Raw genomic sequence first — 25758 nt, forward strand, 5'->3', positions numbered from 1 at the left:
TTAATTGATTTATTTGTGTTCATGGACACAATTTTCCTTTCTTTTAAGTCACTCATCACGAATTTCTACAAATTGTTTTTCGTGTCCCGAACACAATTTTTTTTGTGTAATTTTATGTTTTGGTTTCTCAATGTTGGGTTTTACCATTGTCACTTGGGGTTGGGGTTAGAACGACTTTCTGTTACAACTCTAACCCCAACCCCAAGCGACAATGGTATAAAAATCTAAAGAACTTTTTTAGAAACTAATAAGTAAAATAACATCCTTAACCCAAATCGAACCCCAAGCGTCAATAAAAAAAAAAATGGGAAAGCCAATACACAAAAATTAAAGTCGTGCCCAATGACACAAAAAACGTTGAAAATCGTGTCCAATTTGTCACTATTCCACAAAATGTCTTGAGGTTGGGTTGCTGAATCCGAGCCCCTGAACAACTTTGTTACCTCATGTGTGATAGAAAAAGTTCAACCAAAATCAAAAACCTCTGACCAAACAACCTAAACATTTTGTACAAATATTTCTGTTACACTAAAAAACAAAAAGCGTAGTAGTTCACAAATAAAACCAGATTTTTAGTTTTTGGGTGAACTATTTCTTTCAAATTGTAAAAAAAAAGATCTTACACATACATTAAGCTTAAACAAATCAATTTATTTGCAATAAACACAGATGTTATGCCTCTGCCCAGTTTAGATATGTACAAGTTTCAGTTAACTCTGCCCTCAGTGTAACTACAATACAAACACTGCAAAAAAATGCAGCATAAAGTTCAATTGTTTTGCAAGTCAATTCAACCCACTATCTTAAGTTTGGACCTGTGATAAGTTTAACTTATATTTTTATGTTACGTTAACTTAAAAAACTATGTTGATTTGACAAAAATGCTGTATTTTCTTTACAGTGCAGAATGAACATGTTTACAGACACAGAAAGCTATCAGTCTTAGAAACGTCATATCAGCAACTCAAACATGATCATAGAAATCATTCACAACAGGTACATTAAAAATTGTGCTGTTATTTCGACTAAGTAGCTTGTTTTGTTAAACCTGCAGATATCTCCAGTGAGGAACATTGAGGCCGATGTTTTAGACAACTCTCTGTTGGAAGCATTACAATTTATTTTCACTTCATCAGTATCTCAATGGTTCAGATGATGCAGTAGTTTCTCTTAATAAAATAATCATTCTGAACGTTCACGTTTTCATTTCAGTGTTAGACTAGAAACGGATCTGTAGTCAGTGTGATACATCTAAGACTAAACGATAAAGCAGTAAGATGCATAAGGCAGAACATATCCAAATAAAAGCATTCATTGATTAATATGAACAGGTTTATATAAGGGTGAAACTACCAGGCTACACTCTTAAAATAAAAGTGCTTCACAAAGCCATATTTGACCATTCGGTTTCACCAATTTCTTTGCAGTGAAGAAAGGTTCTTCAGATTATAAAAAGGTAAGATAGAAATGGTTCTTTTGACTGAATGGTTCTTTGAGGAACCAAAAAAAGGTTCTTCTGTGGCATCGGTGTGAGAAACCTTTTAAGAACCTTTATTTTGTAAGAGTGCATAGTTTACCCCAAATCAAAAAAATAATAATATCTCAATTTGCATAAGAGAACGAAGGGCACCGAACAGCAGTGTGTGGGGGTTTGATAGATGTTGTGCGTTTCTGCAGCGATATCCAGAATCAGCTGTGGTGGAAGTCACGTCATATAATCTAATAAAACATAACCAACTAATCAATTCATTAAAAGGCTCATTTTAGAAAACAGAAGCCTTACAGTATGATTTTCTCCTGAGATTTCTTCTGTTTCGTAGAATGACCCAAAAACATTTTAGGCCTGCAGAGAAGAAATGTAATCTTCTCTCTATCCTCCACCAAATCTGTCCATTCCAATCGCCCACCTGATCAGTCTCTACACCAGCTAAATCACTCACTCCTTCATTTCTCTTTTCTGCACCATCCCCCCATCTCTCTCTCTCCCTAGAAATCAATGCTCTCTCTCAATTAGAGGTCACAAAACCAGTGCAGCCAGCGTTCCACTTTTCAATTACCAGGAGACTCACACTGCCTCCAGAGCATCACACACACACTGAATGCAGGTGGGTTATTGGGTCCAGGCCAGCCAATCTTTCTGCATTTAATCAACAATAGCATGAGCTGTGTGTGAGTCTCATGAAATCCATCACAAATACATCCAGCTCACATTTCACCCCAAAATGATAAAAACTGGAGGCCTGTATCCCTCTTGAGAACACTATAATGATAATCAAGCACATTTTGCCAATAAATTCAGTTTATAAATATAATTACTTTGAAATAACATGTGACCATGTCTGTGAAGTCATTTTTTGTGATTTCTACATAAAATTATCTTGAAAAGAAAATATAATCAAACTTTGAGGCTTCAAATCATATCATTAGATTATGAGACTTCACAGACAGGGTCACAAATTGAGAGAAACTAAACTAAAGCAAATGGAAGACAATGTAACATTTCTGTCTTGGCAAAAGAAACTCAAGATATTTAAACACGGCAACACAAAGTACAGAAGTGCTTTATGTCGTGCTTCTGTTATCTAAAGCAACACATCACATCTCACAAGCGTGAGTGTTCATCAGATCACTGAAGCGCAGCTGAAAGAAGGCACGAGGTCATGAAGGCGCTGAACACGAAGACAATGTTCAGCATAGCATTGTGAAACAGGCACGTCTGACCCTCTGACTGGAGATCACAGAGAGGTCAAAGAAGCTTCTGGTGGGCTTTCAGATGAGAGACGGTGTGGCTGTGCTGGGGTTTCTTTTAAAGGAACGGTTCATCTGAAACTCTATTAACCTTTTCTGGTTATAGTGCTGCACAAAGGACAAAAAGTACCGTAAAAGTACAAATCTACAGGCTATCAGTATTTAAATTAATTCTTATGGGGCGTACACACCAGCCGCGAATGCAACGTTTTGCATGAGTAGATTACATAGAAAGTCAATGCAAAGACACAAATAGAAGCAGGGTGAATGATGCGACGGCGCAAATTTCACCAGAACACGGGTTGTTTGCCTCGTATATGTCTTTGAGCAAATTGAAAATATATGAAAATAAGATTAATCCCGCAAATAATCTAGAGCGAGGAATGAAACGCTTTGAGTTTGGTGTATACGCAGCATAAGGGAAGTGGTGGTAGATCGTTTCACATCAGTGGGCTTTGAATATAGCACACGAGTTTTATGAATACGTTTATGACTACGAAGCTTGACAGCCTCAGAATGCATTAATGCTTATTATATTTTGTGAACTGTCCCTTTAAAACTGGCCATCACATTTTAGCACCTTTGCCGTTTCCACTCCGAGATAAACGTTTGTTAATTCCACGTTGACCTCTGTTTTCATTTATGAAGGAATGTACGCTCGGCTCAATAACAGCAGTGCTTAAATGTTTATATACCCCTTACACCCTGCCCGCAGACACCCAGTTGGTTACATCAAACGTAAATCATATTGAACCCATCCAGCTTCGAACCAATGAGAGAGGAGAGCGTGCAGGTCTGAAGTGATGTCAGGTCAAAGGTCAGAGTTTCTGGTTGGCAAAGAAGGCTTTGGTCTGACCACAGGTGGGGTTTACACAGAGCGGACAGCGCAACGTGAGCTGACGGGAACACGGCTCATTAGACTTTAGATGAGACTGAACCAGATCAGCCAGTGCCTGAGAGAGAGAGAGAGAGAGAGAGAGAGAGAGAGAGAGAGAGAGAGAGAGAGAGAGAGAGAGAGAGAGAGAGAGAGAGAGAGAGAGAGAGAGAGAGAGAGAGAGAGAGAGAGAGAGAGAGAGAGAGAGAGAGAGAGAGAGAGAGAGAGATGCAAAATGTAAATTTGTCTCAGTTTAAACCCTAGAGAGTGCAAAGACTACATAGAGAGGATCAGAGGTGCTTTTCAGAAATGAGGGTTGTTTATAATACATTGCCATGCGTCCTCTATTGAGCAAACAATCCCAGAATGCATTGCAATTAGTTGAGTGAAAATAATTTAGCTGTTTGTTCCTCTCCATCTGTTCTAGTTAGTAATAGGCAGAATCCTTCTGTATGTCCATCTATGTGCAATGCATCATATGTGACCCGTGCTGGCAAAGAAAGTATAAATGTTGATTTTGGTCAAAATTGAGGTTTTCAAAAAAATAAGTACATTAAGCCAACATCTAAAATTATCTTTATGTGTACATTTCAGAGAGTTGTATCATCCTAAATGCTTAACCTACTGTATGCAAAGATGCGTCTCCATCCATATGCGCGTCTGACATTTTGGTTTTAAAACATGCAGGAATTAGAAAATAAAGTGCAGGACCTGATTGATATTAAAATAGTTATTACAGCAATAAGACTCGAAAACAATCTTTCTCACACTGACTAACAGATCTGAAGCATGCACACAGATGCACAGGCGTGCAACCCCGATATATAAACATATAAACAGAATAACTGTTTTGACAAGAATTTACACAGATATAATCTGTTATGTTTTAAGTGAATGTTTGGTAAACTGTTGGGGATCTGATGTGTAAGATTATATTATATTAGCTGTCTGTCTTAATGTCAATCAAACAATAAAAGAAAGAAAAAAGTTGTTTTTGACTTTGTATGTTAAATCTTTTACTTTTACTGTGATTTTAAGGTATGGATGCAGTGATTTTGCTTTTGAACCTTCAAAAATCTTTCATTAGCTTTTTCTCATTGACTTTGCTGACTTTGTCAACTTCAAACAGATGTAGCTCTGTCATTTATTTATCAAATTCCAACAAATCATACTTTGTTTTTAAGGTTTTTTTTTAATAAAGAATGTCAACATATAAATAACTAATTATTAAAAATGTGCTCATTCCAACTCTTTTTTCCAGCATGGGTGACATATGTGTGGGATACTGGCATTACAATCAGTTCATTACAATCAGTTCATTACAATCAGTTCATTACAATCAGTTCATTTACTTACCCTGAAAAACAGTGGATTTCCATTCAGAGATTCGGCTCTCCTGATGTTCTCCACTCCACACTGAAAAACACACAACACAAACAATTTAGACAACAACTCATCTCTTCACATTATTACTTATGAACCGCATAAAGTAATGTTTCAATGTCCACCCTAACTACTGGACAATTTAAATTATGTAAAAATTAGTGATGCACCGATGTATCGGCCACCGATATTTATCAGCCGATTTTTGATGAATTTGAAACCATCGGCATATCGGCAATAGAACGAGAAAGGCCGATACCGATTGTTTATTAATTAACTGCATAAAGAAATCCATTATATGTAAAAAAATTAGTTAATGTTGTTAATAAAATAAATGCTGAATAGCATAAACCACCTTTGAAGGTTGTCATGCTTTCTTATTATATTTGTTTTAGCTTATTTTGTGCCTCTCTTATTATGTTGGTCTGTTGAATGTTAATAAGATCCAATCCATTTTCAGTAAAAATAATTTGATGCAGAAATAAACTAGCTAATAGACCAACTGTATAGGATTGTATACAAGTGTTTAATCGGTATCGGCCAGAAGTTGTCTGTTTAAATCGGTATCGGCCCAAAAAAATCCTATCGTGCATCCCTAGTAAAAATTAAAGGACTTTTAAAGAAATAGTTTAATCAGATCAGACCCACACCCACCAGAGAGATGACCAATCAATGCACAGGTGACAGAGAAAGAAAAAAAGAAAGAGAGAGAAAGAGAGAGCCTTCAGCCCCTTTAATGCTAGCCGGAGGGCACACACACACACACACACACACACACACACACACACACACGGGGCCGGGAAACGCACACATCTTTATCCTGAGATTCTAAGTGAAAATGTGATCAATGTTTCTCAGATACAAGAGGAAGGTGAGGTTAAATGTCAAAGATCTCACTGCCCATGGAGTTCATACAACATAAAGAAATAAACGCAGCATGAGAATCAAAAAAAACATTTGGAGTTTAACAGTTCAGAGTTTCAGAGGTGTTCAGCGGAGGATAAATCATCATTTAAATATTAACTTTTACCCTGCCATTGAAGAGTTATCTCCTCAATGAAAAGAAAACGCTTCCATGCCAATGAAGAGTTTTTATTTCCACTATTATCCACTAGTTGGTGCTCTTACCCAACTTATAAAACACTGAAGCATCCACTGATCCAAAAACAGTAAAAACTCTGTGTATCTATTAAAAGTCCTTTACAAAAATGCAATTATCTCAATTTGGTATTTTTTGAAGAAACCTACCAATATTTGAGAGGTTATAAAGAAGAAAACAAATGAAGATAGGATGAAATTTTTTTCCGTTTGTTTGTTTGTTTAAAAGCAGCTCTGTTCTTTCATTTAATACATTTTATGTTTATATATTTATATAACAAAAATTTCTGGAAGGCATTTTGTGAAACTTTTGTTAAAAACACAAAAAACTAATTCTGGCGGGCAAATTTTTTGAAAAACTCTGGCGAGGAAAGGGTTAATGTAATCGTGTGAAACTGTTGAGATTATATGAGCCAAATGTATATTTAAAGAAACTTCTGAAACAGTTTACATTTATATGACCCACCATAAACGTCCATGTATTTGTCCAGATTTTTAGTTACAGTAAACATAAAAATTACAGATTTGATGTCTTGAGAGGAGGAAGAGAGAAAATCGGAGCTTCTGCCCAAAGCTTAACGCCACACATTTGGCTGATCACAGATCTAGAAAATTACATTTAACAGAATCTTTAATGTTTATGATTTTATGTTAATTTCTATTTAAAATAACACACAAACTTTAATTTTCAGGTTTAAATTAAATTATAAGATGCCAGACTTTTACTTCTGAATGTCTTGTAACCTTTTTCAAACAACCTGCATTGCAAAAAAGACTTTCTTATTTAGTATTTTTCTCTTATTTTCAGTACAAATATCGAAACCAAGAAATATCGAAGATATGTTTTCTTGATGAGCAAGTGGACTGCAATTTAACTTTTTAAACCAGTAGCTTAATGAACACACACACACACACACACACACACACACACACACACACACACACACACACACACACACACACACACACACACACACACACACACACACACACACACACACACACCTCCTCTCCGAGGATCTGCGAATACTCAATGTCGAGTTCGTGCAGCGTTTCGATGTGATCGCTGGTGAAGGCGATGGGCACCAGAAGAAGGTTTTTTTTCCCGCGCTGACACAGACCCTTGATGACCTCATCGGTCTGCGGCCCCAGCCACGCCATCGGCCCCACCTACAGAAGCCCAGCAGGGACACAAAACACCTCTACATCATCTCAGTACAGTGCAGTTACAGCAGGCAACCACCAGGTGTCTCAGTTTTACACAAGCTCTAATATAAAAACTTTACTGTATCATCTGACTGATTTAAGATCAGTATTAGTAAAAGAAGATGATTCTGACCCTTGACTGCCAGACGAGTCGGTATGGATTACAGTGACCCAGTCGATCCATCACCCTTTGAACCGTAGCTCCAACTTCCTGAGGATACGGATCGCCTCTGTTCACCACCTCAACACAAACAGATCTGTTATAGTATTTGATCTTTAAGTGTGAATCTGTATGATGTATTTGTGTTACTCACAGACAGGGGCAGAGAGTGAGCGGAAAACAAAATCACCACATCATCTCGCTTCTCCGGAGGAAACTTCTCCAGTTCATTACGAACATGTTCAGCAAAACACTAAATAAAAAAACATCATTTATATATTTGCCAACTAAAAAGTCATGACATCATTGGCGTGTCCACATGTGTAAACCTGTATGTGTGTGTGCGGTGTGACTTCACCTCGATCAGCAGAGGGTGTGTCGGCCACCTGTCAATCACACTCCAACGCATCTTTGGCCTGTCGCCACGATTACTGTAGTATCTGTAGATGGCATTCAGACTGCTGCCTATATACACACAGACACACACAGACACACACAGACTAGATTGTGTATACATCAGAAAAAAATACAAATGTTCACCAGTTTACATTTATGCAGTTGCCAGACACTGTTATCCTTACAGTGCATTTAAACCGTATAGTTTAATGAGTTTGTGTTAGCTCTGATCAAACCCATGACATTTACTGTGTGCGTTTCTACATGCTCTAATATCAAAGCTTTAATATGAAATAGATTATATACTGCTGTTCGTGCACAGGAGAAAGTTCATGCTGAAGAGCGGAGCAGAAAAAAGCGTGCGCTGCGCAAATCAGACGTGTGCACTAAAGAAATACAATGGATCTCACTTAACTTCCTCAAAAAATCAGATGGATAACATTTGAGTAAAATCGCTGTGTAGGTGAAGTATAACACATCTCAGAATTTGTCCTCCCATCCATTAGTAGTAAGCACGCACACACATAGCAGCAGTAGTGAACACGCACAGAGCAGTGCATGGCATGAGATGCCCTGGGGACATTTACCATAAGTTGATCTGGTCATTATAAAACTTTAGATTTGTTATATCTTACATTGTCACAAAAAGCCTCAAAAGAACCATCAGGGAACGTTCTGTATAGACGGTTTCATTGGACGGACGTGCGTTGTCGCGGTTACGCACCTGAATGCAAGTAAACTTCTGATCGGTCAAGAATTCAAGGACCTGTAGTTACATTGTATAAATTAATTTTACACAGTAACATTAACTCGGTGTAATAGTTAATAAGCGCTAGATATGGTATATGAACAAAGGTAGTTTTTATCAGAAATAAGCTACTGTAAAAGGAATTTGTTGTTATTGATTCTATCATGCCCATTCAAACTGAGGGGTCACGTGCCCCATGCACGCAACCTCAAAATCAAAGAAGCGTCCATCAATCTGTTACTTGTCTTTTATCTGTTTAATATGCACAATATTATCAATTCTGTGCTGCCTCCTTGTCACTATTCAGAGATTTTTGTCGTTTTAATAGTGTTTTGATCGTGTTACATTACTTTATTCTGGCGGCAGGCGCTGCAGACAGCGCAGTCGCAGACCTCATCAGTGCCTGAACGCGCTCATGGGCTCTTTGCTGTCGCTGCTGCATTTTGCTATCCGAGGAATTAAGAAAAGCTCAAAACATGTCCAAACCCAAGTACGGTAATGTGCAGTTAACCTCCTCTGTGTAGAAATTGTATGGTTTAAAACGTGACCGTCTCAACATTATATTAGTAGAGATTTTTAAATTCATCTTCTTGGTACAACGCCAAAGTTCGCCAGAGTTCATGGAGACGTGGAATCACACATGCTCACATATGAGGTAAAATTTGATGCAAAAATCCGTTCCTCTAATAATTTTATCTTAACATATTTTTTTAAATCATTATTGAACATTAAACTCAATCACGTGGCTATAGCTTATGTCATTTTCATTGTTTATATACTTTATGGATTTAAAATTACATTCATTTCACAGGATAATGCAGTTGTTGTGCAAAATTCAAGTCATTAAACAAAACGTAAATAAACAAAACATGCCATTTCAGATGTAAATATGATGCCTTTATGTCATAATTCCGATTAAATGGTATTTGATATAAAAGTTAGTTTTATTTTAGAGGTTTTTGCATGAAACCAGGGGTGTTCAGATTGTTAGACATGTAGATGCCATGGAAAAGACTGAAAGCTCTATAATATCTTGTTTGATGTCTGTGTATGCACAAATTTCTGTCAACTGTGCACATTTTGCCCCCTTCAAAAAAAATTGGTGCTTGACGCCCCTGCTAGAAGTCTACAGGAAGATGCATTAAGTCCACAAAAGCCGTTTGTTTATGTTGTTGCTGCTGAAACCATCCATTTTTTTTCAAAAATAACCTCCATGCAACGTTCTCAAAACGTTATTTTATGGTTTTATAAAAACCTACAAACTGCCATTATTCTGTACAAAAAATATAACCTAAAAAAACGTTTAAATAACCAAAAGGAAACCAAAACCTAAAGTTAGGGAAATGTTCCTGCTTGTGTATTTGCACTAAATTGGAAACTATATTTTTGAAAAATACAAATGACGTTTAAGGCTGTAGAGAACAGTGCACTTATATACTGAGGTGTTACATAAAAATAATGACATTATTTTAATATAGTCAGTCATGAACTAAAGTGGGACGAAAATGAGTCCCACTCCAGCCCTGTCTGTGTGTGTGTCTGTATATATATATATATATATATATATATCTGTGTGTGTACCTGTTGTGGAGCAGCTGTATTGTGGATATTGTGTAAAGGCGACAGCTCGATCTATTCCATCTTTCTCCATCTGTTGTATGGCCTCTTCAGTCAGAGGATTAACATACCGAAAACCTATGTAGAACTTATGAGGAGCTACACACAAACAAAACAAAACAAACACATTTACATTTCATGTTTTTGATTTACAACTTTATACATCAATAATTGTATATAACAATAATTCTTCATCTGAACATAATCTTGAACTTTAATGCATTATATCATTCTGTTTTTTTAATAGTTTTAACTGAACTCCTAGTTTCATGCACATGATCTAATGTCAGTTATTGATATTGTTTTTTTTACTGTGTCTCTGTGATGAAAAGTCTAAACATTATGTTTGTGTATTTGTGCATGACAGGACTTGTGTAACAGATGAAGCAGGCTGTTGTGTTATCTGAGGTGTGTCTTTTGGGATCAGGGGTGTGAGAGACCCTCCTCTGGGTTTAATCTATCACACTGACACACTCCACGCCTTTACTCGCTATGTATTTATCAGCACTAAACACAATCCCTCTCTCTCTCTCTCTCTCTCTCTCTCTCTCTCTCTCTCTCTGTTCTGATGACTGTTTGTCTGTTTTAATCTGATTATATTGTGACTCAAAATGAACTCTTATTTTAAAGCGTGGTTTGTGAATTATAAACATGATCTTACCGGTTTCTGGACACATCTCATCCAAGAGCTTCACCATCCCTTCACCCTGCATGGTGGTCCAGGCTTTGATAGGAGATCCTCCTCCGATCTTGCTGTATTGCTCTTGGATCTTCGGTGTGCGGCGTTTGGCTATGAATGGGCCCAGTTTACTATAACAGATATCCAAACATGTCAGAGAAATCTATTTTAATTCATTAAACTCACAGCTCATTTTATATTAATGTCATGCATTTCTGAGTTAAACAGGATAATTAACAAAAAATCTTTCTTTCAATTGTTTTTTATATAAGTAACTATAAGAGGACTAAACTTAATGACAATAGACAAAAACCAAGGCAAGTTTCCAAGGCATAGCAAGTTATTATATTTAGATAACAAAGACATACCTTTGAAAAAAATAAACAATTTATACTTTTTATTTCTTACTTTTGAATGGGAAGTTGCATGAGGTCTGTGTCCATGAAGAGCCGTAAGAGAAAATCATGCACATCTTCAAGTTTCTCTGGGCCGCCCATGTTTAACATCAATATCCCTGTTTTGGGTTTCCTGCAAATAAAATAAATAATAATATATTGTATAAATATTAATATAATACATATTCAGGAGCTTCTTCAGTGGATTCAGAAGAGACTGCAATGTTCTTATATGAGCGACTTCAGCATTATGGATGTCACAATTTACAGTCAAAAATTTAAATATAATTTCTTAGGGAATGTATTTATTACAAATAGTCCAGACATCAGAAAAATGTGTTTTATCCTCAGCAGTTTTTTAAAGTTTTAGGAATGCATGTTTTTTTTTTTTTACAGTTTTCTGGAATTCTGTCATATAAAATTCCATTTAAGATTTTGGGACACAACAAATATTTGTTATGGATGTGACAATTCTGAAAGCTGCATTTACACAACAATGAAATTTTTTTTTAAACCTAAAGACCTCACACTGGCATGTAAGCCACTAAATATTAACATCTGAGATATCAGTACGGTTAAACATTTAGTTAAAACTTTTCAATTGAAGTTTGACATTTGCATGGAATCCCATACGGCAAAAAATACATTTCTTTGGCCAAAAATATGTTTTAAGTATATGCTAAATACATTTTGTAGAAAGTAAAACTTTATTAAATATATTTTTGACATTTGAAAATATATTTAGTTTTAACATTCACATATTAATGTATATTTCAGGGGCAACAAATACATTTTTAATTTTACATCCCATACGGCAAAATCTATATTTTTTCTGGCCAAAATATAAAAGTTTGTATAAAGTATAAGTATAAAATGTTTAAGTATGTATTAAATTCTGTGTACATTTTTGCAGTTTAAAATATATTTAATTTTAATCTATTCAACCATGTTATGTTTACAGGTTTATAACGTACAACGTTTTTCTTCCAATGTGACGTGAATATAAATGCTTTAAAATATATTTCAAAATACACAAAAATATATTGGTGAAAAAAAATGTTTGTAAACATATTTCAAAACTATTTTTAGTACATATATTTAAAATTATATTGTTGCCATATGGGATAGCTCAGATATTTCCAGTTCAAACATGAATGAAACAAAAAAAACTATTGCACACGACACAGAACTGATAACAAGAAGACAGTGAGGCGCGCTGGGAAACTTTTAGTATTTTACATCCGCTTCCTGTTCTAGATTTGAAATGTTGATGTGTCTTGCAGTGTGATATGAAAGATTTGTAAATGAAAATTTGTGAATGAAGGACCATTTAAATGAGGTATTTTCTACCTTTATATTGCAATATTCTTTTGGAAAACTTGTATCTTGGTATAAGCACCTTTTGTGCTATTGCCTCCCTATGACACATCACGGTTATTGTTTCCTAATCTTTGTAAGTCACTTTGAATAAAAGCATCTGTTAAATGCCTAAATGTAAATGTAAATTTAGTGTATTACTCAAACTGTAAGTGATTGTGTAGACTTACAGAGTTGCAGTATAAACTGATAGGAGGTCACATGTGTGTGTTTATCGGCTGCTTTATTATGTGGCTCATTTAATCTGATTTCAGGCCAGTTCAAGCAGAAAGGCTTTAAACAAACGGCTTTAGAAAGAACCAAAGAAAAGAAAGAGCTTTGTGTAAGAGGAGAAAAATGCTGTAAAACCTTTGGCGGTTGTAATTGGCCCCTTAAGTTTTGTTCATTTGACCTGTAAAGATCACATCATTTCCATGAGGACTGATTTATGTTCAGACTGATTTCAGACCTGTTCTCCTGAGACTCTGGAGTGGGTGAACTGGCAAATGCAGCTGCTGTGGCCGTCGACTGTCGTCTGTGAAACACACTCGTGGATAAACCCGACGGGCTGCGTCTGACCACTACACAAAAAAAAAGAAACATTAAGAAACATTCAGTCTGTCCATACCATGCAGTTGGTAAATAAATACTTTATATGCATTTAAACCAATTGTGCATTAAACTTGTTGCTCCAAGCTAGACTTGACTAAACTATGACTTGGAAAAAAACAAAATCTTCAGGAAATAAATGCCTTACATAATAACAAGCAGGTTTTGGATTTTACATATGTTACATAATAACAGTGTTTAATACTAAAGCACCATAGTGCAAAGCATTACAATTATAAGGACATTATAAAATTCACATTTGATTCTTGGATTATTATTAAATCATTTCTTTTAATACATCACATTATGACTCAACAAAAATAATTACTATTGAATTAGTTTAATAGTACATCGTTTCATGATCATTGATTGTAAATGTTTGAAAAACAAATTTATACACGTTTTTGGATCAAGATAAGGGAATGTGACATGATGATTTTACGATTCTGCGGTTTATACAGCGCTGCAATTGCATCACTCGACCACTGTGCGTCGCTGTCGGCGCAGTTACGCAAGTTGTAAAAGCATGTGTTGTGTAACTTTAACTCCTGCTTTTTGTTGACGATTCGTGCATGTAAAGATCACGCAGTCGTATCGCTAAACGCACATTAACGCATAAACGAAAACAGGCGCGTTGTTTGTGCGCTTTTTCTTTATAAATGTGAACAGCTGCAGACAGAAAAGGAAACGTCAAGGAGACACTTTAACCTTCATGGACAATGGGCTGATAAAAAGCACATTTATTTCAGCCTTGAAACAGTGCATTATGCTTGATAAGTCATGTGAACGCTTATATAAACATATGAATGAATGCTGAGAGTATTTAGGCTAATAAAAGCACTTACGTTGCACGAGCCGGCACGCGCTGCCCAACACCGCCATCATGTACGGCTGTTATGTAAATGATTCTCCTCTTTCAATAGAAATAAAGTGAGGAATGATGAAGCTTCAGAATCGCAGATGTTATTCTTCTCCTCCACTTCTCTAAAGCGCTCAAATTCCGATATAGAGCCGCTGACTGACCACTGTCACTGTTGTCACTGCGTAATGACGTCTCATAGCTCCGCCTGACGACACGCCCCTCTGTACGTCAATACGACAGGAAGCCAGGATGAACGACGTCATGGCTCAGCAGACCAATCAAAAGCGCATTAAAGTGGACAAAGACCAAAAACAGAAGCTGAAACGTAAATATTTACATAAAATATTAAAATAATATTAATAATTCACTTTGTTTTGTGAGGCTGTCTCCTGGTCATTTCTGGCTTATAAAAAAAAGAGCAATGCCTAAAAGCTGCTGTGTGACAGGGTGTACAGCTAACAAGCAAAAAAAAAAAACAGAATTAAGTTTTTATAAGCTACAGAGTCGTAAAACCCAGCCTTTAAGAAGACAAAAGTGGATACAGGCAATAAGTGGGCGTGGTTCTTATTGTAGTACTATGACAAGTTGCCTCTTATCCACTTTTGTGTCTTTAAACGCTCGTTTTTGGGGTCGACACCTTATGAAAAATTATTTCTGTGTTTTTTGGCTTGTTAGCTGTGCTCCATGTCACACAGCAGATTTAAGGCATTGTTCTGTTTTTTTATAAGCCAGAATGACAAGGAGGCAGCCTCACACAATACAAGTCGTCTATATGGTGGGCGTGGTTTTCAGATTATGACGCGTTGCACTCTGTCTCTAAGGAAACTGTAAATATTTATAAATGCTCATTCTGCAGATGAAAGCAAATTAATTCATAAATTAAGTTTTCTTGTTCATTAATGACTAGTATGGTTTGTGACATTTATCTGTGCACAAGAAGATGTGCGCTGACTGCTGAGTTATAAGGAAGTTAAAACAAAGTCATTATTTTATTATTATGTAGGTTCGGCTAAAAACAATAACATATAACCTATATCTAAAACATATAACATATCATTCATTACAACATGAAATTACTCAACTGAGTAATGTCACTTTTCTCATGATAACTATGAATTAATTATTAGGGCTGCATAAGATAACAACTAAGCGCAACTATTTGTTTGCAGAATAAAAGTTTTGTTTACACCGACCATATGTATGTTTATTGTGTATAATAATTACACAACTATGCATTCATACGTTTAAAAAAGTAAATTTTTTACATGTGTACAGTATGTAATTTTTTATATTTATATAAAATTTTTATTATATGTAAATATGAGTACTTAATAAATAATAAATATATATATATTTTTTTCATTATACATATACATTATTTTGCATGTGTAATTATATTTACATAATTATTATATACAATACACACATATATATGGTGCAAACAAATACTTTTATTCTGCATACGATTAGTTATGATTATTTGTTATGCAGCCTTACCATGAATAGAGTGATGAAGATATCAAATATGTTGATAACATTATAACACTTGGCACAAAGTTATCATACAAAAAAAATCAAAACGTAACTAATTTTAACAGCATAACAGCTTTAAAAGCGTTGAATGATTTTACCTTAAGGTGTATTAAACAGGACAACATGTACTTTAAAATTGAGAATGTGCTTGAGGAATAAAAACAACTGAAGAATACAAACACTCAAGCTTTCATCAACTCATTTATTTATTATGCCACAGATGAATATTACAGTGATATTACGCAACTTCAGGTCATCATTTAAACCGTAATGTATTTGAGATCTTTAAACATGACATATAAATGTGGTCTCTTCTTCAGCCGTGACAGCGGACAGTACAAGAGCGGTTGACTTTTGGCTTGTTGGTCTCAGTGTGTGTGTTTATGTGTGTTTGTGTATCTGTGGGCTCAAGGCCTGCAGCGCTGAATAAATCGAGGGTACAGACAAACATCACGAATGTGATGGCGGTTCAGCAGCCAGGTGAGGAAGCGCTCCAGACCCAAACCATAACCACCATGAGGACAAGTGCCAAACTTTCTCTGCAAAACACACACACACACGGTTTAATATGTACACACACTACAAACCTACATATTTAAGCACAATTACAAATACACACAGATTCAGGGTGGGCAAAATATTGAATATTAGATATGAAGACATAATTATCCTGAAAATTACACAATATTGTGAATATCAAATATTGTTGAAAATAAAGATTGTAATTTCAATCAATCATTTAATTACAGAATAGTGAATTATAATGATATTATAATAATATATTGTGTATAATGTGTAAAGGACAGGCTGTGTTGTGTATGTTACCTGGTCAGTGTACCAGTAGTAAGGTGTGGGGTCAATTCCCTCTCTCTTATACCCCTCCAAAAGCTCCTCAGCGTCCCAGATACGCATGGAGCCTCCCACAATCTCACCAACATTGGGCATAAGAACGTCCACCTGAGACAAACACACACACGTTAGCTACTTGTATTTAATTGATGCACATTGAAAAATAAAGACATGCATTGTGGATCTGGTAGTGTGTGGTACCACAAATGTAAGGAAGAGAAAGATTGACAAGATTTACTGACTGATGCCGTATATCGGCCATTTCAATCTATTGGTCGATCGCTATCATCATTTAATTGGGTTCATTTATTTTTGCCTTATTTAAATTAATTTTATTTAATCACATCGGCCTGCATCTCATTATCCACACCAGATTTAGTTTGGACTTAAAACAAAAGCACATTTTTATAGTGGATTCTGTAATGAGAGAAAAGCAGATCTGATACTGACCGACTCAGTGAGACGTCGGTCTTCAGGACAGCGCTGCATGTAAAATGATTTGATCTCAGCCGGGAAACGACACAACAGGATGGTCTCATTTATGCTGTCTGTCATGAGTCTCTCAGGGGCTTCTGGGATATCCTGTAACAATAACACACAAGATTCATTTAAGGGCAAGGATTTATCCTGATATTGAAAAAAATCATTTAAAGATAATAAATATACTGAGTCTACTGCAAGACTAGAGGAATTAATATAATACAAACCTCTCCAAACTCGTAATACGTCCCATCATCCTTCTTAACATCATGTTCTCTCAGCCAATCAATGGCTTCCGTGTAGTTCATCCTCTTAAACGGCCTTTTTGGAGGTTTGAAGTCCTGCACAGAAACATGTTTATAAGCATTAAACTAATTTCTACAGGTTCCTCAAGTGTGCTAATGATGAGATCACATGATGTGCGTGAGGTCAAGGTTCATACAGGATTCAGGTCATAGAGAAGAGGCGCTGCAGGTGACTTGAGAACCCGGTCCACTACATCACACACCAGATCCTCCAACCTATTCAGAAGATCCTCAAAGCTCATGAAGGGACATTCAGCTTCAATGTGGGTATACCTGAGAAAACATTCATTTTTTTGTTTTCAACCATGCTGTAAAAATATAACCTTGATATCTTTAACCCATTACCTGCCGCAGTCCTGTGAGCGGGACACCGGAGTTTACTTCAATATTTATCATGTAAATTTTCATCTAATCACATATGACAAACTATATATCATTGGAAAGCCCTTAGAAAGCCCATATTGGAAGAGTAATCACGTAGTGAGATTCAGTTTCTAAAATTTCACAGGCCCACAGGTGGGCCCAAATTGATTTTACATATTTATAACACTAAAACACTATTCTTAATCCAAAAAACTATATATTGTTGGAACGCTTAAAAAGTGTAGAAATTTTGTTACTGACCCCATAGGAATGCATATTTATTATTATAATATACATAACACTATATAACCTATAATCAATTTGCAAAAATGTTGGCAAACTATATATCATTGGAAAGGTCTAAGAACATAATTGTCATTTTTTTAAACTATTTGCCAATAGTAATAAAGTGTGAAGAGTAATTTAGTAATTTGTGACAAGAGTATGTAGCAAAACGTTGACACCTAGTGGCCTTTGTTGGTAAAACCACTAAAAGTGTGACACAAACCTCATTTTTGTGAAACTTGAACTTTGGATCACAGCTATTTTAGGATTATGTCTTTAATTTTGTAGCATTTCTGGTGTGAAACATTTCAATTTTATGTATATAATATATACTTTATTGCATTAGTTTTACTTAGTAAAGAAAATGTAAACTGCTATAACAATTTTCTATTTTAAGATTTTCATGTTCTGACACTGCAGTGAAAAACTTCTGAGTGTTTTCTTTAAAACAAGACCAAGATTAGGCTTATATTAAAGTCGCAATGAAATTGAAATGAAAAACTATATATATTTTTTTAATATTGTGGTATTATTAACAAATGACTTATCTGTGAGCTTCATTATTTTTTTAAAATTCGTGTGTGCTCATAATCTTTAATCAAAAATGCAAATCTCCTCCCCTCCTCAAAACGATCTCTCTTCACTTCCGGTCAAAAGTATGGCAGGTGGGCGGGGTCCGGGAGAAGATCGCAGCGATTAGCAATTAGCAACACGACCCAACTTCAAACGATCCAATCAGATCTCGATGGACAAATTCAAATCCAGCCCTGCCTTATTTCATCTCAAAAGCCGTTTCACTCGGATATACGTCACCACGGGGAAAATAAGGCAATCGCTACTTCCGTTTCATGGCGACTTTAACGGGTTAATATTGACTGAGTAAGATCATGTCAAAGGTTGAAATAAATGTGTGAATATTTAGATTATGAGACTTTCACAGACAGGTTCACATAAAGTTCTTTATAAAGACATTGTGTCAGGTGTTTCATTTAAAATAAAGATAAAATACTGAAGCATGTTGTCCCTAATCTAAAGAAAACATCCATAAGTGTCTATTGTGATTTGATGATGCTGACATTAAATGTAGGTGTATCAGTAAAAACTCAAACAGACAGACAGACAGATGTTTGTACTCACTCAGAGAGGTGTCTGCGGGTGCGTGACTGTTCAGCGCGGTACGACTGCGCAATGCAGAAAGTATCACCCAGAGCAGGAATGCAGGTCTCCAGATACAGCTGTGACGACTGCGTCAGATATGCATTCTCACCAAAGTAGTTGAGACCGAAGAGAGTTGAGCCTCCTTCCACCTGCGTCTGCACCAATGTGGGTGGAGTTATCTGAAAAACCATCAAAAGAAGTCAAAAACAGACCTCCACATTTACTTTACAAACTGTACAATGCACATTATTGTAAAAAAATTTTTTTTTTTTATTAAATGTTTAAGAAAAAGTTTCAAAATTCAAAACATTTCCAAAAAAGTCCCATAAGGGCTTTGTCTGGAGATTGCATATAAAAAATTAGTTGACCTCATTTTCACCAATCATTGCATTTGAACATGAAATATTTCCAGTCATCAAAATTTAATTTAGTATCCTATAAATATCTGCCTTTCATCGGTCATGTTAGAAACTGATATCTTATAGCTTCCACAGTTCGTGTTAATGAATTACCTCATAATAACCCCTGCTGAAGAAATGCTCTCTAAAACAATGGGTGACGGTGGATCGGACTTTAAGGATTTTTGAGACGTTTTCACCGCGGATCATCATGTGTCTGTTGTTGAGCTGCACATCAACGTCAGACTCTTCATTCAGGAGATTATCAGCGCCACCTGCTGGAGCCAAACCCACCAGCTCCCAAAAATCACAATGCAGCTCATGACCGCCTGGAGCCTTGCAAAACAACAGAAAAACAAGATCGTCATAGTGTTTAATGCATATTAGGTTTTCTCTCAGTTTAATGAATAATTTGGGTAAATTCTCACCTGTTTGCCTTCAGGAACCGGCTTTACGGTTCCATACAGAGCGACTGTGCTCTCCGTAGACAAAACCAGTCCATTATAACACTGACACTACATATGACAAAGACACATTCAGTCAACAACTGCACACACAATACAATACAATACAATACAATACATCTACACCATAACAATCTTAATTCCATTCATGCTACACATATTATATACGACTGAATGTCACAAACATTTGAACTAATTAAGTGACATAACATCAGTAGTTTTATAAAGTAATATTTACAGGAATACCAAACTTTTGGGGATAAATGTGTTTAACTGTCATAAAAAACACACATTACCAGTTTATCAGTGAGAACACACTGCAGGAAACCAGTTCCATCTCTCAGCACAATAAACAGAAGATTCTTTCCTAAAAATAAAAAAACATCTAAGAATTAAACACTGTTTGAGTTTCACTTTACTGACACAACAAACCCACAACATTTAATAATGTAACTGCTGGATTTCTATTTATAGTTCACACAAATGTTCAACAAATCACAAAAAAACCCAGACAACCTAATCAGGATCAGGTTGGTAAGGGAAAGGGGTGATAAAGGCTCGGGGGGGATTGGGCAATTGGGGATAGAGGTGATCAGCGATCAGGGTGACGAAAGATTGCAGTGAAGAGGGATCCGGGATCAGTTCTTAAATGATTGCTTGTGTTGATGTTTTTCTAGGGGTGATCTGGGGGTGATCAGGGATATCAGGGATTGGGGTGATCTGGGGGTGATCAGGGATATCAGGGATTGGGGTGAACAGGGTGATCAAGGAATGGGGGGTTTTCAGGGATGGGGGGTGATCAGGGATCGGGGTGAACAGGGTGATCAGGGATCGGGGGGTTGTCAGGGATCGGGGGGTTGTCAGGGATCAGGGGGTTGTCAGGGATCGGGGTGAACAGGGGATGGGGGTAAACAGGGAGAGGGGTGATTGTGATGATCAGGCTAAATCATTTGAGAGAGGTCCGCTGATATCTGCTGTTACTTTAGAATGCTGTATAATAATTTCTGATCATGACTGGGTACATTGAATGCATTTACATGCACAGTCTTACGCTGATCATGCTCAATAAACTGATAACGTGGGGTCATGTAAAAACTTTTTTCTTTTATCGGGGAAAGCCTATAAACAATGTAAGCAAAAATGATCAGCAGGGGTAGTTTTTTGCTCATTACCCTGATTATGCGTTGTGTGTAAACACTTAACCGGCTCTCATAGTTTTGTTTATGTGTGCCTGTCTCCATGTGTGAAAGATAAACATCACACGTGGCAGTAAGCGCAAAGAAACGCATTAAAATCTGCACTCGACTCAAACACAATAAAAGCTCAGGTTACATTTACAGGTTCTGCAGACATAAAAAGAGATATAACAGTATAGTTTAAGACAAATTTCCTGACAGTTTTTGAACGACTATATGTACTATAGGCGGTGACATCAATAGTCCCTTTCACACATACAGTCTTTACTGGTAATTTACTGGTAAATTGCAGTTAACAGATCATGTGTGAACAGAACCTTTCCGGTAAATCAGTGCTCCCAATTTACCAGTAAGACAGGTTGTAAGATTACCAGTAATTTACCGGTAAGCGCTATGTGTGAACGAAAAATATAGGATTACCGGCATTTAGAACGGACGACGTCAGACCGCGCTGACAGCTTCGGGCCAATCATAATGATTTAAAACAGATGACGCGTTTACGCCCAGATTGTTTACGGACGTTTCCACACATGCGGTGCTTGAAAGTCGAGCACACCTGAAGTTTACGTCCACATTTCTTCACCCAAGTTGTTTAAAACATCTTACCACCTACTTGTCGAATTGCCGACGTCCTTAGCACGCCCTATGTGAAGCCTAATGTGCAAAAAGTACTGTTGTTTAAAACGCCATCGGTTTGACGTCACCTCATGCAATGTTGTTTGGTCATGAGCAACTTCGCGACTGTCAGAGTTTACCACAGACGTGAAAACAACAAAATACGGACCGTGGATATGAACGACGTGGATTGTTTACAAATACAACACTGAGCTCGCCGCGCGCCACAGGTACTTCCGCTTTCTCAACGAATTTACCGGTATTTTGATACTGATGTGTGAATGATGTCTTACTGGTAAAAAGACGGAATGTCAATGCGTGTGTGAACAGCACATTTTTGTATTTACTGGTAAATTCATTCTGGTAAATTCATGGTAATTTACCAGTATTACTGTGTGAAAGAGGCTAATGCCTGCGAGAAACCTGACAAATCTCCAAATCCCATGTTTTCTGCATAGCCAGTTTATTGATTTGCATGTAAATTTTCTATAATAAGCAGATTTTGAGGGCTTAATCTGTGCATGTAAACACACTCACTGTCCCTTACACATTTTTTATTTTCTTTATAAACTTTACAAAGTTTTCTCGGCAGATGACTGTTCTGAAAGACTGGATGAGTGCATCAGGCCTGCTGTGCATGTTAGCCGAATCATCTCACCTTGCCTTCGTAGGCGATGGACCCAACCAAACACCTTCACCCTCTGCTCTCTGAGTGACTCCAGCTGATCAATCTTCACCTGAGAGATTCATTGAGAAGATAAACTGTATCATCTTTTCAAAGAAATGCAACACTTTCACTTTCATATTCTCAGAAATAACAATAAACCACACTGAGAACTTACCCGGCTCAACATTACAACCATAGCAAAATGTAAAAAAACAATCTTGATGCTCACAGTTTTGGGTTCTGGAAGGCTGGGGTCGTTCTCGATGATGATCTTTTTTGCTTCTTCCATATTTTTCTCCCTGCGCTCAGCATCTTCAGCCTGTCAATCATCATAACAGACGTCAGACATCAGAGCAGACACATACAGTACATGCAATGCAAGAGAGAAATATTGCAGATACCTCCTTCTTTTCTTTAGCATCACTCTTCATTTGATCTCGCTGAAAGAGCTTCTTTGCGTTTTTCATCTGAGTCTTAGAGATTACGGCCCAACGCTAGCAACACAAATACAGTTAAAAAATTCCAAGTATTACTTATTTTTGTAATGTGTTAAACATAACTAAATTCTCATGAATTGAGACTCTGGATAAAACCTATACTGTACATTTAAGATGCAAATGCATATAAATAGAGAGAAAGGATACCTTTACTTTGTTTTATTATGAATGCATACAGAAATACAGAGGATCTTTTGATTGTTGTCAAGATCTGTATGGTATATATTTTTCTAATAAAAAATGCATATAAATACACGTGCATGTCTGTAAACATAAACATTATTTAATAAAGGTTGTGCATTTTATCATATCAATTGAGCTCCCTTAAATACATCTTGCACTGACATATCTTGACATATATCAGTGCCAATGTTTTGTCTCAAGATGCATAATTTTTTTTGTTTGCATGTTTGTCAAAACTGCTTAAATGTCCTAATATAACTAATGCCTAGTCCTGGATTAACCTAAACCCTTCCGGGAAACTGACCCCATATGATTGTACTTCTTGGCTGAGTGGATTGTCTTCTGGTTTAAAATAAATAACTAAGATTGGATTTTGGAAAGAATTTTAGGAATTTAAGATTGGTTAATTGTGTTCACACTGTTGAAATGTGTACACACCTCTCCTTCCTTCTGCGAGTCCATATAGATGGTGGGAAAGGGTTCTTTTCCAGCAAATATCAGTGCCTGAGAATATTACAGAGAATATTTAAATAAATAAAATACATTAAATAATTTAACATGTTTTATAAACAGAAATCCTGTATGACTAAAGCTAAGCAGGAAGGTATCAGACACACAAAATCAGACCTTTAGTGGAGTTTTAAAGGGCTTCTGTTCTGATCCGTCTCCATCCACATCACTGCCCTGTTTATCAGACACGTACAGCTCACCTACATATCCAACAACATCAGGATTAACACCGGTCCACCTGTCATATCATCTTTTTACAGCAATAATATGCATTATCATAATAACTTAAGGGCTGCAACAATTAATGAACAAAATCGATAATAAACTATTGATGAGTTGGTCTGTGATGTCACATGCTCCCGCATCACACATTTGGTTCATTAGTTGTTGGTATTTGGGCTGTGAAAAGTCATTGGGATGCTTTTGGACTAATTTTGAATGACCATTGGGCTGGTTTTGTTACACAGATCTTTCAACACTGACTGGACAATGACGAAAGTAAAAGTGCTAAAGAACACTGGTTAATAAAGTGTTCATTTCGTCCTTTAATACAAGTGTGTTTGTATTTGTTTATTTTTTGTTGGGTTTTCATTATAATAGTAATAAACCACAAACTAAGCATCTGTTTTAAAGTTAGGTGGGAAATGCAGATTTTTATTACAGTAAAGCAACAATGTTGGCTATATCACTTTCATATCACATGGCTTATTTATTTTGTTAATAATGAATTATGTTAAAGTGGTCATAGGGTAAAAATCTGACTTTTTCCATGTTTAAATGCTATAATTAGATTGCCAGTTCTTCTATCAATCTAGAAAATGTGAAAAGAACAACCCAGTAACTTAGTTCTGGTAAACCATTCTCTGCAAGCACGTGAACAATTAGTTTGTTCAGATTTCGCCTGTTTTGTCGTATTACAATAAATACCGCCTTAATCTGCATAAACCAACCACATCACTGCCATTTAGTGCAGAAAGAGAGAAAATAATTCATAGCACAACTAAGTTTCAATTTCAACAAAACCACCATTATGGTGATCAGTGTTTGCAATTCATCAACTCATTTGCATTTTAAAGGACACACCCAAAAACGGCAAATTTTTGCTGGTTACATAGTTGCGATTTTAACATGTTATAATAAATTATCTGTGAGGTATTTTGAGCTAAAACTTCACGTATGTACTCTGAGGACACCAAAGATTTATTTTACTTTTTTTTTTTAAATCCCATAATATGACCCCTTTAATTCTCATCAAGGTCTAAAGTTGAAGATTAAAATAAGTTTATTAATCAGCACATCTCTGTAGACTCAATACGTTTTGTTTATTATTATTTTGACATTTAAAATGTTTTACTAACTTTAAATCAAAAAGATTATATTAGTACATTTCTGTGGTAGTGTGTTTCTTCTTCTACATTTAAGTACCCTAATTTAGTGCCTTGTTTAGCTATAAGTGAATAATTAAGTGATTAGCCTAAACATGTGGATAAACTGGTCGTCAAACACTCATAGTAAAATAAAGGTTGAGTCTGTTCTAGAGTATAGCGATCTATATGTAGTAGGCAAAAACAGCATGCCATGAATCTGATGCAACCCCAAGAAAGCTGTATTACTAGTGTAGTAAGTTAGTACAGTGATCTATGAATACAGTATTACTACAGTAAAGCATAAAGTGCTTTATATAAATATACTATTAATACAGTCGACTGTATAGTGCTCTATGTGAATGCAGTTTAGTGTAGTGTTCTAAATTAATGAAGTATTATAGTGTTTATATGAATACAGTAATACTAGGAAGCCGATGAATCTGACGCAACCCTCTGCAGATATTATGCATCATCAACATCATCACTATCAAACTCACGGATCGACATCTGACCGACGCCCTCGTCCGCCATATGAGCACTGTAGAGTTGAGTTGAGCTCGGTTCGGCTGTTGTGTTCAGAGAAACTGCTGTGTTTAATCGCTCAGCACTGACAGTCTCCTTCCTTCACCGACACACGCTCACTAGCTGCTGAAGACGCGCATGCGCACACGAGCCGGTCAGCGCTTTCGCTTCATCTAGGGATTGGTCTGTTGATTGATTGACGCTTGTTTTAGATAAGACGATTGGTCGGCATGCG

General features: G+C 36.3%; 2 protein-coding genes across 2 annotated transcripts; both read right to left on the reverse strand.

Moving 5' to 3' along the window:
• Positions 1–630: 630 nt before the first annotated feature.
• fech (ferrochelatase) lies at positions 631–14330 on the reverse strand. The gene is made up of 11 exons (XM_065243639.2): positions 14115–14330; positions 13130–13241; positions 11318–11437; positions 10892–11040; positions 10195–10329; positions 7828–7934; positions 7624–7722; positions 7443–7550; positions 7109–7273; positions 4979–5038; positions 631–3701 (listed from the first exon to the last, which is right to left on the reverse strand). Exons 1-11 carry the CDS (start codon positions 14152–14154, stop codon positions 3567–3569), a joined length of 1230 nt encoding a protein of 409 aa, XP_065099711.1. The 5' UTR covers positions 14155–14330; the 3' UTR covers positions 631–3566.
• A 1522-nt stretch (positions 14331–15852) lies between these two features.
• nars1 (asparaginyl-tRNA synthetase 1) lies at positions 15853–25661 on the reverse strand. The gene is made up of 15 exons (XM_065243637.2): positions 25499–25661; positions 23752–23834; positions 23563–23628; positions 22846–22938; positions 22674–22763; positions 22436–22514; positions 20263–20333; positions 19931–20017; positions 19617–19838; positions 19084–19283; positions 17436–17571; positions 17221–17334; positions 16964–17095; positions 16490–16621; positions 15853–16203 (listed from the first exon to the last, which is right to left on the reverse strand). Exons 1-15 carry the CDS (start codon positions 25530–25532, stop codon positions 16072–16074), a joined length of 1671 nt encoding a protein of 556 aa, XP_065099709.1. The 5' UTR covers positions 25533–25661; the 3' UTR covers positions 15853–16071.
• Positions 25662–25758: the final 97 nt, after the last annotated feature.

This window comes from Paramisgurnus dabryanus, chromosome 18, assembly GCF_030506205.2.
Source record: "Paramisgurnus dabryanus chromosome 18, PD_genome_1.1, whole genome shotgun sequence".
NCBI classification, from domain to species: domain Eukaryota; kingdom Metazoa; phylum Chordata; class Actinopteri; order Cypriniformes; family Cobitidae; genus Paramisgurnus; species Paramisgurnus dabryanus.

Excerpts from the sequence above, each read along its gene's own strand:
- fech (XM_065243639.2), bottom strand. The coding sequence starts at position 14,154 with ATGATGGCGGTGTTGGGCAGCGCGTGCCGGCTCGTGCAAC. Across the intron at positions 11,041-11,317 it reads ATGCAACTTCCCATTCAAAA|TAAACTGGGCCCATTCATAG; the intron begins GTAAGAAATAAA and ends TATCTGTTATAG. Across the intron at positions 7,551-7,623 it reads CTCACTCTCTGCCCCTGTCT|GTGGTGAACAGAGGCGATCC; the intron begins GTGAGTAACACA and ends GTTTGTGTTGAG.
- nars1 (XM_065243637.2), bottom strand. The coding sequence starts at position 25,532 with ATGGCGGACGAGGGCGTCGGTCAGATGTCGATCC. Across the intron at positions 23,629-23,751 it reads CCTTTAAAACTCCACTAAAG|GCACTGATATTTGCTGGAAA; the intron begins GTCTGATTTTGT and ends TAATATTCTCAG. Across the intron at positions 16,204-16,489 it reads ACTACTGGTACACTGACCAG|AGAAAGTTTGGCACTTGTCC; the intron begins GTAACATACACA and ends TGTGTTTTGCAG.